The following is a 16,341-nucleotide window of genomic DNA, read 5'->3' on the forward strand; positions in this document are numbered from 1 at the left end:
TTGCCATCAGTAAATACTGATGGCAAAAAAAATGTTTTTTGGACTAAAACAATCAGAAAAATAATCTTAACATTTTCATAAGAAAAAATAATTTTTTTTTCTAATATTTTTCGGCACCAGGAGACACTTCAGGATTAGGGGTTTCGACAGTCAAGGGGTTAAGTAATAATCGGATTAAGTGACGTTTTTGCGTAAAAATACTGGCTCAGTTAATGACACTGAATTCAGTTAAAATCATTTGTCCCAAATGCGTCCGTGCACGGTGAGCGGCCCAGACACTCCATATATATATAATAACTTCACAACAGCAGTAGCAAACATTGACTGGCACACTGAGCTAGAAATCTATACAGATATTGACGAATGTATTAATAATTTTCTAAAAAAGACCCAATACCTCTATAACAAGCACTGCCCTAAAAAAACTAAACAGATGACAGCTAAGAGACTGAACAGTCCCTGGTTAACACCCAGCATTCTCAAATCCATAAATACAAAACACCAATATGAAAAACAGTACAGAATGGGTCACATAACCAGAGACCAAACAAAACGTTACTCGTCAATCCTAACCAGCCTGATAAGAAGGGCAAAAAAATTGTATTACGAGAACAGATTATCCAACTTACGAGGTGATATAAAAAAGACCTGGAAAACCCTATCAGAAATTCTAGGAACAAAAAAGTTATCACGAAATAGCGAAATAAAATTAGCAAAATCAGATGAACCCCAACTCCCACCAACAGAAACAGCAAATAGACTCAATGGCTTCTTCTCCACTATAGGACAAAACCTTGCCAATAAAATCCCAAGCTCAGATACCCCACCAAATGACTACCTCACCGGCAACTACCCGAACACACTGTTCCTAGCTCCGACTAACCCATACGAAGTCTCCCTTATTATCAACACACTAAAAAACAAGGCAGGAGATTTAAATACCTTACCACCCTTTATATACAAAAAAGTGTCACAAGTGCTATCACCAATCATTGCAACACTCTTTAACAAATCCATTGAATCCTCCACCTTCCCTACAGTACTCAAAATAGCAAGGGTCACCCCGATCCACAAAGGAGGAGACCAAACAGAGTTGAATAACTATAGGCCAATATCCAACTTACACCCTCTCTCAAAAATCTTCGAAAAATTAATTCATAAACGAATCTACTCCTACCTTATCTCCCAAAACATACTCAACCCCTGCCAATTTGGATTCAGGCCTAATAAAAATACTAATGATGCTATTATACACATGCTAGAACATATATACACTGCAATAGAGAAAAAAGAAGTCCCACTGGGGATCTTCATTGACTTACGTAAAGCTTTTGATACAGTTAACCATGACTTGCTCCACGTAAAATTGTCACACTATGGTATAAGAGGGCACTCCCTCAACTACCTCAAGTCATACCTCAGCAACAGAAGCCAATATGTGTATGCAAATGGGGCAAACTCTTCTGCACAACCAATTACAGTTGGTGTCCCACAGGGAAGTGTCCTTGGCCCTCTTCTCTTTCTCCTATACATAAATGACCTACCAAATGCTTCGCAATTACTCAAACCCACACTATTTGCAGATGACACTACATACGTCTTCTCCCACCCGAGCCCAGTCACGCTAGCCAATACTGTAAATACCGAATTACAGAAAATATCTACCTGGATGAGGACTAACAAACTTACACTAAACATTGACAAAACCTACTTCATTCAGTTTGGTAACAGAGCTACAGATGTCCCTCTTAACATAATGATAAACGGATCACCTATCACAAAGCTAACAGAGGGAAAATTCTTAGGAATCCACCTTGATAATAGACTCAAATTTCATACACATATACAACAAATTTCTAAGAAAATTTCCAAGACTGTAGGCATACTATCGAAGATACGGTACTATGTTCCACAGTCAGCCCTCCTGGCCCTATATCACTCTCTTATTTACCCCTATCTCATCTATGGAATTTGTGCATGGGGCTCAACAACAAGTAACCATCTCAGACCACTAATTACCCAACAAAAGGCTGCAGTTAGAATGATAACAAATTCTCACTATAGGCAGCACACTCCACCAATATTCAATACACTAAACCTACTCACCATACAAAACATCCATACTTATTACTGCACCTATTACATACATAGAACACTTAACTCTGATATTAACCCTCCCCTCAAACATCTCCTTGCCAACCTCAACAGAACACATGACCATAACACAAGGCACAGATCACTCTTTGATGTTCCTCGTGTCCATCTCACACTATGCAAAAACTCAATGCACATAAAAGGCCCTAAAATCTGGAATTCATTACCTGTAAATATAAAAGAAACACTACCTGTTTATAAATTCAAGTCTCTTCTCAAAGATCACTTACTCACCCAAAACCAAATAAATACTGAATAACTGAACCTTATAAATTGTATATCTTAAATGTTTCTCACAATTATATCACATAAATGTTAAACCTAAAACCCAATCTAACTTTATTATTTTTTAAATACACTACCTAACAGAATACTCCATTCTACTGAATGTACAACAATGCATACAACCATATGACCTGTCTTTGTAATACTCACTTGTGCTTTATAGTAATCTGTTTACATTAAAGTTTTATCACTGATTTCATCATTGCTTAGTTAATCTTAAGTTAATTTTAAGCCAGCCCGTAATGCTATGCATAGTATAAGTGGCTTTGGCATGCTGCTCTTATCTGTATTTTTTGTACCTCTGTATGTGTGCTCAAATTTTAAATAAATAAATAAAATAAATGCAGCCAATGTGTCATTGTTTACCAGCCAGTGAGGACGATTCCACATGTACATGTGATACATTTGGATTATTCCATTTTTTTAGTGCTTGTTACTGCTAAATAAGCCACCATGAGCCCAAAGAAAGCTTCCAGTGCCATCCCTTTGGTAAAGAGGGTAAGAAACACTATAGAATTCAAGAAAAAGTTTGTAGAAAGATATGAAAGTGGTGGTGGTAGAGGGTGGTAGTGATGGTGGTACAGCAGGTAGGGTACTTCCCCACATACCAGCCAGGGTACTTCCCCACACACCAGCCAGGGTACTTCCCCACACACCAGCCAGGGTACTTCCCCACACACCAGCCAGGGTACTTCCCCACATACCAGCCAGGGTACTTCCCCACATACCAGCCAGGGTACTTCCCCACACACCAGCCAGGGTACTTCCCCACATACAAGCCAGGGTACTTCCCCACACACCAGCCAGGATACTTCCCCACACACCAGCCAGGGTACTTCCCCAGCATTGAAAATTGGGTTGGGCAAATATGATTCTGTTAGTAGGATGGTTAGTGGAGGACCTGCCTAGTAGGGACCAACAGGCCTGCTGCAGTGTTCCTGCTTTCTTATGTGCAAACATTTATGGATGAACCTAGGTAGTAGGTTGATAAACAGCAACCACCCAGGGAGGTACTACCGTCCTGCCAAGTGAGTGTACAACGAAAACCTGTAATTGTTTTACATGATGGTAGGATTGCTGGTGTCTTTTGTCTGTCTCATAAACATGCAAGATTTCAGGTATGTCTTGCTATTTCTACTTGCACTTAGGTCACACTACACATACATGTACAAGCATATATATACACACCCCTCTGGGTATTCTTCTATTTTCTTTCTAGTTCTTGTTCTTGTTTATTTCCTCTTATCTCCATGGGGAAGTGGAACAGAATTCTTCCTCCGTAAGCCATGCGTGTTGTAAGAGGTGACTAAAATGCCGGGAGCAAGGGGCTAGTAACCCCTTCTCCCGTATAAATTACTAAATTTAAAAGAGAAACTTTCATTTTTCTTTTTGGGCCACCCTGCCTTGGTGGGATATGGCCGGTGTGTTGAAAGAAAGAAGAAAGATTTATGGATGAACATCACCCTGACACACCTGTTGCAGGCTGTGCTGGCAACATCTACAATGACAATGTTGTGTCCCATTTTAGGGAAATCTGAAAGAGACACCAAAAACAGAGCTCTCTAGACAGATATTTAGTGCCACAGGTGTGCAGTGACTCTCAAGCTGGTCGAAGTGGCATTAAAAAACAAAGAAGGGAAGTAACCCTGGAAAAGGACTTGGTACCTGAAGTCTTCATGGAAGGGGATTCCCCTTCCAAACAATAGTACACCTCCATCCTCTCCCCTCCTCCCATCTGATCACTCATTAATAAATCTTCAATAAAGGTAAGTGTCATTTTAGTAATGTTTTACTTTGCATGTCTCATTGTGTTCTGTGTAGGGAAATGTATATTTCATGTAAAAAAGTTATATTGTTTAATACTTTTGGGTGTCTGGAATGGATTAATTGGATTTCCATTATTTCTTATGGGGAAAATTTATTCAGATTAAGTCAGATTCGGTATAAGACACTCTCTCTGGAACGGATTATTTATGTTATCCAGGGGTCCACTGTAGAAGTAACAAGATATACCTGAAATCCTGAATGTTTATGAGACAGAAAAAAGACACAAGCAATCCTACCATCATGTAAAACAATTACATGCTTTCATTTAACACTCACTTGGCAGGACAATAGTACCTCCCTGGGTGGTTGCTGTCTACCAACTTACCACCTAGAATATCACATCTGTACAAAAAAATTACTATACATGCAGTACAACTGTGTACTGCAGTACTACAGGTTATAATACCTGTATTCCTAGTGTCTGGTTGTCACCTTAACCAGTGGACTTGTTCTGCTGGTTCAGGTAACAACCAGACAATAAAAAAAATAACTTTATAATTCAGATGTTTTGTATAATCAGCAATATCTTATACCCCTTCCCCCATTAGTCTCTTAATTAGAAGGTTTATTGTATAAATATAGAACCTACAGTAGCTTATCAATTATGCAGTATTGTTGTGGGGAAGAGGGGTGTGTGTGGAATTTCTTAAAAGCAATGGCTAATCCCATAATTTATTACAGTCACTATCTGATGTACATTCCTGTTTTGGATTATCTGTTAAAGTGCATGGAATGAAGATCAACACAGATAATGCTGGAGGATAAATAACTTGCCAGATAACCAATGTTCTACTGTATATTCCACTTGCTCTTAACTTCTATAAAGTATAAATAATATTTAGTGCTTACAAGTCGGAGATGCCTCAAGACTCCTCGTCTAGCATGGTTGGTCTGCCTCTTAAGTGACCACAGGTCTTGATGATGCAGAGACTGTAGGACACAGAAAAGTTGATGGTGGAAATTTGGTTTCAGTTCTGATGGCCATTCTTCTACAGTAAATTTTTCGACATCACACTCCCACTGTGACAGTCTCCAGGCTGATTCCCACCTAGAAAACATTTTTGAATTATAAACAATTGTTGCTTGAAGTACTGTAATTAATACTGTCTTAATCTGTGAATGATGCAGCAATATATAACTTTATCACTGTCCATCACGTAGAACTATATCATTAAGGCCAGGGTCCGTTGTGTAGTTTTACATCATGAGCTCGGCTCACTCAGGTAAGCTAGGAGTGGTCAGTTTTGGCCTAGATATGAGAGAATATATGGGTCTGTGTGGTGAATATGCACTGTATAAAAAAAAATAATCCTAGCCCTTCTGGTGCATGATGGGAAAAAGAAAACTCTGACCATGTTTATGGTTTAAAATAAAGACTTTGGGGTGCTTTCTTGGATGGTTTTTATGGCTTTAGTAACTCTTTTTTGGTATCATTTGATAGAATGGAAGACACACTACTGAAATAGAGATGATTTTGATTGGTTTCAGGACTGGAAGTAGTGTGAAATTGAGCTCAAAATAGTGGTAGCATTCAATTTTTGCCTGTATTCCATAGGATGGGTAAGGCTCCCTACAACCCCCAGTCTGTTGTACGAGTTTCTAATAAGTTTGATTTTATTAATGGGAAACTATAAATCATGACCAATATTTCCTGGTTATATTTTATCTGAAAAATAGAGTAAATTTTCTATTTTTGTGTGAATAAGAAGTCAAATGGAAGACAAGTGTAGCATAGGAGAGGTCTAGGGACGTGACTGGTGAACACAGGAAATGTTGTCTCAGTGCCACCAATGTCTACATTGTTAATTTTGGACTATTTTTAAAACTGCATTTTTAATTGTGTACAACTGACCAAATTACAGTGGACCCCTGAGTTTCAGCAGCCTCGACTTTCATGAAATTCGACCTTCGGCAAGTTTTTTTGGAAAAATTTGGCCTCGAGTTTCGTGAAAAGACTCATGTTTCGGCGACCGTCCAGTACCCGTCCGCCTGTCACCGTGCACACCAAGCCAGTCTCCCACACCATTCACGCTCAGTGTGCCATTGTTTACCAACACGTGACCATCACCCCGCGGGTTCATACAATACATTTCATAATAATCCATTGTTTTTTGTGCTTGCAACTGCTAAATAAGTCATCATGGACCCAAGGAAAGCTAATGCAAGACCTTTGGTAAATAAAGTGAGGAACACGATCCAGAGGGATTTTGAAGGGGATGCGGAAGAGTTGGTGGAGGACCACAGGGAAGAGCTAATCACTGACGAACTGCAAGAGCTTCAACTGGAATAGCATCAGACCACAGCCGAGGAACTTGCTTCAGAGGAGGAGGAAGAGGGAGTGGATGAGGTGCCTTCTTCAAAGATTAAGGAGATTTGTGCAATGTGGAATGAGTTGCAATGTTTTGTTGAAAAGTATCACCCTGACCAAGCTGAAACAAGCCATATCTGCAACATGTACAATGACAATGTTGTGTCCCACTTCAGGGAAATCTTAAAGAAATGCCAGAGAAAGACCTCTCTGGACAGATATTTTGTGCGATAGAGGTCCAGTGACTCAAGTTGTTCCTAGTGGCATTAAAAGAAGAAGAGAAGTAACCCCAGATAAGGACTTGCTACCTAAAGTCCTAATGGAAGGAGATTCTCCTTCCAAACAATAGTGTACACCTTCCTCCTATCCCCTCCTCCCGTCTTCCATCCACCCAGAAGTCTTCAGTAAAGGTAAGTGTAATATTATTATTTTTATAAATGCAGGTACTTGATTTCTGATTGTTTTCATTATGTAAATTTTTATTTAATTTGAAAAGAAATATTTTATTTTAATATTTTTGGGTGTCTGGAACGGATTAATTTTATTTCCATCATGGGGAAAATTGTTTTGAGTTTCGTGAATTTCGACCTTCGGCAGGCTCTCTGGAACGGATTAATCACGAAACTCGGGGGTCCACTGTACCTGATTCTGTGAACCTTACAGGGTAGTTTAACCCTTTCAGGGTCCAAGGCCAAAATCTGAAGTCATGCACCAGTGTCCAAGAAATTTTGAAAAAAAAAAAAATTATTTTTTCTTACAGAATTAAAGAGCATATTTTTGTGAAGGTAATAAAACAAAAAAAATTAGAATCTGATCAGTACTTACCGAGATACAGTGCCAAGAAGTTTGTAGAAAATGATGTGGTGGCGGCAACATCGACGAATTCCACATACGCGTATTATATTATTTTGTTGTTTTAGTTGTTTTTTCTTTTCTTTTCCAATTTTTTTCTATTCCTACTAACATTTGGGGCCTGAGAGACCAATACTGTATATAATTGATATATATATACTCACTGTATTGAACACAATAACCGCACTAAAGTTATTATCATATTATTGTTTACCACTGTTGTTTATTACAATAAACATGCACAAATATTGTATAATACTAATGTTCTATCATATATTTACATATTTACAATCACTGGACATGGTTTTAGAACTGCTGGAGCTTGTGGAACTCCTTGAAACAAGGCACCATGCACAGAGGCACCTTACATTCCTCACACATAAACCGAGTGTCTTTGCGTCTTTGTTGCCGTCGTTTTGTTTGTGCACAGACAATGCATCTCTTCTGAGCAAATTTCTTTTGAGTTGAAGGAAGCTGTATTATGAAATGATCACCTTCTTTCCTCAAACGCTTGGGTATATTGTGATGAATTCGAGGACCATGTTGTATTGCAGGTGTTGTTGCCTGGTACTTCATTATGAGTTGTCTGACAACAGACAAACAAAATTCACCATACGGTGGTCTGTTACCAGTCTTTATTTGGTACATATTATATGCATTCAGCATTGAAATGTCCATGAGATGGAAGAAAAGTTTCATGTACCACTTGTAACTCTTACGAACACAGTCAACAAAACCAATCTGCATGTCACACTTGTCAACCAAGCGCATGTTTTGTGTATAATCAATCACTGTCACTGGTTTTCGAATACGTTCATTGGTCACTCGATCAACTTTGCCACTGTCTTGCATTTCATTACGGTGAATGGTTGTCAACAATGTGACATCTCATTTGTCATGCCACCGTAATGCCATGATGTCATTGGCAGTAAACACCTGCACGTCATCACCACGAACACCTGCGTTGAGCCTGGGCATATGTTTACGATTAGAACGCACTGTGCCACACACATCTGTCTTGTTCACTCGCATGAAATCACTGAGTAATGGGCTTGTGTACCAGTTATCGGTATATAATGTATGGCCCTTACCAAGATAAGGTGCCATCATGTTTCTCACTACGTCACCTGATATACCCAATAACATCTTGGTATCTTTCAATGTTTTACTACCCGTGTATACAACAATATCCAACACCAGGCCACTGTCACAATCACAGAGTACAAACAATTTTATACCAAAGCGGTTCCTCTTGCTCGGTATATACTGCTTGAATGACAGTCTACCTTTGAACAAAATCAAAGACTCGTCAATTACAAGATTCTTGAATGGATAAAAGTATATCCTGAACTTTTGTTTGAGATACATGAAAACATTTCTAATCTTGTATAACCTGTCACTTCTGTCAGGCCTGGTTTTGTCAGAGAAGTGCAACATACGTAACAGTAAGATAAACCTGTTCACTGGTATTATTTCACTGAAGGATGGGGTACAAATTAGCCGATCTGTGGACCAGTATGCTTTTATATTATGCTTATAGACGTGAGGCATAAGCATTATTGTTGCAAAAAGCAAATACACTTCTGCAACAGTCGTCTCTTTCCACCTGTGTAGTCTTGACTGTGGTGATAAGATCGTATTTGCCATGGTGTACTGAAAATACTTATTACTTTCCCTGACAATAATTTCCATCAATGGCTGGTCAAAGAATAATTCAAAGAATTCCAGTTCATTGGCCGTGGTTCCAAGGGGACAGGTAGGTAGAATTCCACTTTGCGAGTCATCAAAGTGGTGAGGGCTGGGAACAAAATTGGGATTTTGCTGCCAATCCCAGATACGGTTTGCTGGTGGATACTGGACATCATAGGCTGGTTGTACGGGTGGTTGTGGCGGGCTGGTGGGTGACGCTCCACTTTGTCCTTGAACTGACGAGTCAGCAGCGTGGGTTCCCGCGTGGCACAGCGAGTCACGCATGGCGGTGCCACTACCACCACCAGCCCCACTAACACCATCCACTGATGTCTGTGGCCCATCCATGCCAAGTGTAGCCACATCATCCTCACTATCACTACCTAAAACGGGTGTAGGGCCACGGGATGTACTCCGGGATGTACTCCGGGATGTACTCCGTCCCCTGGGCACAGCATAGGGTACACTACCCGAGCGCATGCGGCGGCGGACATACCGACGCTTCACTGGTGAATATGTTTCCTCACTATCACTACTCGAATGATCGTCGAGCGCAATAAAATCACAATCCACGTCAGAATCATCGTCATTACTGAAGTCAGAGGCCAGGCCACGGGAAAATATTAGTTTTCTCTTACGTTTAGGAACACCCGATGGTGAGTCACGAGTGCCCACACCAGAGGTAGAAGGTCGAGGATCGTCGGGGTTTTCTGCACTATTATCGATATCCTGGTCATTATTTTCGGTCACTAACTTATCAAAGCCGTAGAATTCGTCTTCATTTCCACTTCCATCAGTGTCAGAACTATCAGACAGGAAGAGGAGAGTCCCAATTTTCCGGGGAGTGAGAGCTGACTTGCGACGAGGCATAGTGAACAAGGGTGACTGAGCCAGCGTTCCCACAATGCTATGCAGGCGCCTAGATTTTTTGTTTACGGCGCGCACCCACGGCGCAGACCCATTCTCTCATATGTAGGCCTATGAGCGCTTTCGCGCTAAATTTGACGGCGCTAGAATTTTGGCGTAGATCTACGGTTTGGACACTCACCGAAAAGCAGTAGATCTACGGGACGGACCCTGAAAGGGTTAATTGTAACTGAATTTAAAAGAAAATGGGACACTGAGAACAATATTAATTTCAGGGATGTGAACAACAAATAAGATAAATTTTAGTCCTTATTGAAGACCGATCACAATGTTGTGTATAACTATAAACATTATTAATAAATGTAAAAAAGTTGAACACAAACTTCATTAATGATTTTTTAAATAATATTAACATAATTATAGCTGGTATTAACCCTCTGAGGGTTTCGGCTGTACTAGTACGGCTTACGACCTAGGGTTTTTGACATACTAGTACGCCTAAATTCTAGCGCCCTCAAATCTGGTGAGAGAAAGCTGGTAGGCCTACATATGAAAGAATGGGTCTATGTGGTCAGTGTGTGCAGTATAAAAAAAATCCTGCAGCACACAGTGCGTAATGAGAAAAAAAAAACTTTGTGCTTTTGGAAAAAAACAGCGACTTTGCACTGTATTTTCGTATGGCATTTATTGTTGTATTCTACTTTTCTTGGTCTCATTTTATAGAATGGAAGACATATTACAAAAATTGAGATGATTTTGACTGGTTTTACAATGAAAAGTACCTTGAAATTGAGCGCTAAGTAGCAGAAATGTTCGATTTTTATCAAAATTCATGCCAAGCACCCAATACACATCAACTGCTGAGTCTAATATTATTTGACAAGTATGCTGATATTATTTACACCATTTCTACACTAATGCAGCAGTCTGCATAACAGTAAATCTTCTATTTTTTGTAATAATAAAAATTCAAAGTGGAAAGCCAAAGAAATATAAGAGGGGCCTGGGGATGTGACTAACGAACAGAGAACTCGTTATTTTAGTGCCAGGAATGTCTTTCTTGTTTATTCTGGACCCTATTCGGAAATTGGCATCTTTTGAAATTTGTGTGAAATTGGCAAAATTGCTAAATTCTGACCACTTTATTGGATAGTTGAAATTGGTAAATGGGTGGTTTCTTGTACTCATTCGATAGAAAAAATAGAGTTCTAGTGAAATAGTTATGATTTTTGTCGACTAGTACATTGGAATTGGCTGAAAATAGGGCTCAAAGTGGGCAAAATCGCCGATGCGTAAACATTGTCGAGACCGCTAACTTCACGAGAGCATAATTCCATAAGTTTTTTTTATCAAATTTCATACTTTTGGTGTCATTATGATCGGGAAAAGATTCTCTATCTTTTCACAAGAGAAAATATTTTTTTTTTTTTTTTGAAATTTGGCCGACCCTGAGAACAAGTTTCGGAGAGGGCCTGTCGACCCTCAAAGGGTTAATAAGCAATAATAATAATAATAATTAATAGCAAAATAATAATACAATTGTAGATTTTTTTTTTTAACACACTGGCCTTTTGTCACTGAGTTATGGTGACCTGAAAGAGAAACACTTTCACCATCATTCACACCATCACTGTCTTGCCAGAGATGCACAGATATGATAGTTTAGATGTTACTCCAAACAGCCAATATCCCAAACCCCTCCTTTAAAGTGCAGGCATTGTACTTCCCACCTCCAGGATTCAAGTCTGGCTAACTGGTACCTGAATCCTTTCACAAAATATTACCAGCTGGGCTGTGGCTCATACGTTGGATTGCATGCAGCCAGCAGTAACAGCCTGGTTGATCAGGCTCAGATCCACCATGAGGCCTGGTCACATACCGGGCCATGGGGGCATTGACCCCTGGAACTCTCTCCAGGTAAACTCCAGGTATGCTCACACTCCAACAGCTCATAAGGTACCAAAAATCATTTGTCTCCATGCACTCCAACACACTAACACATGCCTGCTATATGCCCAAACCCCTTGCACACAAAACCTCTTTTACCCTCTCCAACCTTTCCTAGGATGACTCCTACCCTTCCTTCCCTTCACTACAGATTTATACACCCTCTAAATCATCCTATTTTGTTCCACCCTCTCTAAATGACAAAACACTGTGGTAAATGGCATGTACATTATTCTAGTGTCGGCCTTAAGCCGACTGGACCGATTGCTCCCAATTGGGCCTCACACCTAAGGGGGCCCCCGTGCTGGAGTGTAATGTACTCTCAGCTTGTCAAGTACACACAACAACATGAAGTAAAAAAAAGGGGGCCTTAGATATAATATGTTGGTGAATTTCCCAGTGTCTGTGGCATCTGGAGAAAGGAATTTTTCCAAGCTGAAACTGATCAAAACTTACTTGAGATCATCAATTCAGCAAGAACATTTGAACAGTTTGGTGATTACAGTGGAACATTAGTTTTTGTTTGTCCTGGTTTTCGTCGAATTCGGTTTTCAACAACTTTTTCGTCAAAATTTTGTCCCAGCTTTTGGTTATCACCTGCCCATGCCCACACAAAGCATCCCACATGTTCTGAGTCAGTCTGGCTTTCTTTCTCGCTGAGTGAGCATTACCCTACGTGTTCATCCGAAACATTTTGTAATAATTCATTGTTTTTTGGGCTTGTTTATTGAGTGCAACTGCTAAATAAGCCACCATGGGGCAAAAGAAAGTTCCAAGTGCCAGCCCTTTGATAAAGAAGGCGAGAAACACGATAGAATTCAAGAAGACAAGGATCTTGAAGGGTTTGACGCTGACCTTGACAACCCTACGCCTGTTGTGGAATCTACTGTGGCTTTGGGGAAGTTTATGGGTTGGATGTGAGTGGTCAGGATGTGGAAGAGTTGATTGATGACCACAGGGAAGAGCTAACCACTGAAGAGCTGCAACACCTTCAACTGGAACAGCAACAGACCGCACTGAGGAAATTGCTTCAGAGGAGGAGGAAGAGAGAGGGAAGAATGTACCTTCTTCAGTGCTTAAGGACATGTGTGCAAAGTGGAGTGAGTTGCAAAGTTTTGTGGAGAATTATCACCCTAACAGAGCTGTTGCAAGCCATGTCTGCAACATGTTCAATGACAATGTCATGTCCCATTTTAGGCAAATCTTAGAGAGATGCCAGAAACAGACCTCTCTGGACAGATTTTTTTTTGTGCAACAGGGGTCCAGGGCCAGTTAAAAACAAAGAAGGGAAGTAACCCAGGATAGGGACTTGATACCTGAAGTCCTTATGGAGGGGGATTCCCGTTCCAACCAATAACCTCTCTTCCTCCCTCTCCCCTCCTCGCATCTTCCATACAACAAATAAATAAAATAAAATATTTATTTCTTTGCTAAGGTTACAATGTGTGTTTACATATTATAATACGAATGGAGCAAAGAAAACCACTATCATGCCGAAGCATTTCAGGAAGATTTAACCAAATACTTAAAGACTACTTAAGAAGTCTAGAGAGGTAATGAGTGGTAGAATACAAACAATCATCAAGACTCTTCAATACAGGTAACAGTGATATTAACCCTTTGACAGTTTCGGTCGTATATATACATCTTACGAGCCACCATTTTTGACGTATATATACTCATAAATTCTAGCGGCTTCAAATCAAGCAGGAGAAAGCTGGTAGGCCCACATGTGAGAGAATGGGTCTGTGTGGTCAGTGTGCACCATATAAAAAAAATCCTGGAGCACGCAGTGCATAATGAGAAAAAAAAACTCAGACCGTTTTTTTAATTAAAATGCCGACTTTGTGGTCTATTTTCGTATAGTATTTATGGTTGTATGCTCGTTTTCTTGGTTTCATTTGATAGAATGGAAAACATGTTATAGAAATAGAGGTGATTTTGATTGGTTTTACTATAAAAAGAACCTGGATATGGAGCTCAAAGTAGGAGAAATGTTTGACTTCTGCCGATGTTCAAAAGTAAACAAATGATGTCATTTTCCAATAAATGTCCAACTAGCCATTCTAATATGCAGTCATGAATGGGTTGACATTATTTATACAATTATTACAATATTGCAGTAGTCTGCATTACAGTAAATCTTCTATTTTTTGTTTGAATAAAAATTCAAAATAGAGAACAAGAGTAATATAAGAGGGGCCTGGAGATGTGACTGATGAACAAAGAAAATGTTATTTTAGAGCCAGGAATGTCTGCATTGTTCATTCTGGACCCTATTTTGAAATTGTCATATTTTTTAATTTTCGTGAAATTGACCAAATTGCAAATTTCTGGCCACGTTATTAGGTAGTTGAAATCGGTAAATAGGCAGTTTCTTATACTCAATTGATAGTAAAAATGGAGTTGTAAAGAAATAGCTATGAGTTTGGTCGACTGGAATGATGGAATTAGCCAAAAATAGGGCTCAAAATGGGCGAAATCGCCAATTCGTAAATATCGCCGAGGTCGCTAACTTCGCGAGAGTGTAATTCCATCAGTTTTTCATCAGATTTCGATCTTTTGGTGTCATTACAATCGGGAAAAGATTCTCTATCATTTCATAAGAAAAAAATCATTTTTTCTTTCAGAAATTTTGCGACACCAGCAGACACCTCAGGATTTGGGATTGTGACAGTTAAGGGGTTAAATGTTCATTTATCCATTTCATTAGCCCTTTATATTTATTTCTCATTGTTTTCTGTATGTAAAACTGTAGTTATTCTCTATAAAAATCATTTTTTTGTTAATACTTTTGGGTGTCTGGAACGCATTAATTGGATTTACATTATTTCTTATGGGAAATATTGCATCAGTTTTCGTCAGATTCAGTTTTTGTCAGACTTTCTGAAACAAATTAATGACAAAAACCGAGGTTCCACTGAATATCCAATGAATCTGAAATTATCAGGAGTTTAAACTTCGACAAAATTCTAAAAGACTTTGCAGAGAAAAAACAAGAAAAATAACTTTCTCCTAATAAAAGGCAATAATAATATGACTCATTTATAGTTTATGAATGTTAAGTGATTTTTAGAAGTCCAAAAAAGATAATTTGTGATGGTGGTAGTGATGGTGGTAGCAATTGTAATAGTGGTAGAAGGTGGTAGTGATGGTGGTAAAGGATGCCTTCTTTAGTGATTCAGCGATTCTACCAACTCCTCCAATGTTGTTGGAGTTATATAGGACTACAGAAAACAACACTGCCTCAGCTGCTGCTTCACCACCATTATGGACAGCTTACTCTCAGTGGCCCTTATATACCCAACAACAACACAACACCTCTCGTGATATACATAATGACTTATTTTATTCATTCTAAAGTATATTCCATGTTTCTATGTTATTAATATTGTTTATTATGTCATATTAGTTGAATTTTGATAGAAAAATAAGCCGCAGAGTTGATATTAGTGTCATATTCTCCAATAAACTTGCCATCCCTCCCTCACACAAACAAGTCTTCAATAAGAACATAAGAAAGGAGGAACACTGCAGTAGGCCTGCTGGCCCATACTAGGCCGGTCCTTCACAAATCCAACCCACTAACAGAACAAATGCTACCCAAGCAATAAGCTCAGGTGCAAGTCCGACTCAAATCCAACCCCTCTAACTCATGTATTTATCCAACCTAAATTTGAAACAACCCAATGTTTTAGCTTTGATCACCCTACTAGGCAGACTGTTCCACTCGTCAACTACCCCTATTACCAATGTTCATTTATACATTTTATTAGTGCTTTACATTTATTTGGCATTCTTTTCTGCATGTAAATCTATATTTATGCTAGGGAAGTGACCCTTGAAGTGACCTAGAGTCCTTATGGAGGGGGATTCCCCTTCCAAACAATAACCTCTCTTCCCTCTCTCCTCCTTCCTGTCTTCCATTCATCAACAACAGCCTTCAATAAAGGTAACTGTCATGTTGAATGTTCATTCTTTTGTGCATGTAAATCTATCTTCTAGGTAAAAAAAAAAAAATTGTTGACACTTCTGGGTGTCTGGAACGAATTAATTGGATTTACATTATTTCTTATGGGGAAAATTGATTCAAAAATCGTCTGTTTCGATAATAGTCCCACTTCCAGGAATGGATTAAGGACGATAATTGAGGGACCACTGTATATATATTTTTTTCAACAAGTCGGCCGTCTCCCACCAAGGCAGGGTGACCCAAAAAGGAAGAAAATCCCCAAAAAGAAATACTTTCATCATTCAACACTTTCACCTCACTCACACATAATCACTGTTTTTGTAGAGGTGTTCAGAATACAACAGTTTAGAAGCATATATGTATAAAAATACACAACATATCCCTCCAAACTGCCAATATTCCAAATCTCTCCTTTAAAGTGCAGGCATTGTACTTCCCA

General features: G+C 39.2%; 1 protein-coding gene across 4 annotated transcripts in view; it reads right to left on the bottom strand.

The window, feature by feature from the left end:
- The window catches only part of tefu (Serine/threonine-protein kinase tefu), an 844,515-nt gene that overhangs the window by 251,490 nt on the left and 576,684 nt on the right, over positions 1-16,341 (bottom strand). For all 4 annotated transcript variants that reach the window (XM_070083426.1, XM_070083425.1, XM_070083427.1 and 1 more), the window contains exon 42: positions 5,116-5,314. In XM_070083426.1, coding sequence (XP_069939527.1) covers positions 5,116-5,314 — 199 coding nt within the window. The remainder of the gene's footprint in view (positions 1-5,115; positions 5,315-16,341) is intronic.

The sequence above is a fragment of the Cherax quadricarinatus genome, chromosome 9 (genome assembly GCF_038502225.1).
Source record: "Cherax quadricarinatus isolate ZL_2023a chromosome 9, ASM3850222v1, whole genome shotgun sequence".
NCBI lineage: Eukaryota > Metazoa > Arthropoda > Malacostraca > Decapoda > Parastacidae > Cherax > Cherax quadricarinatus.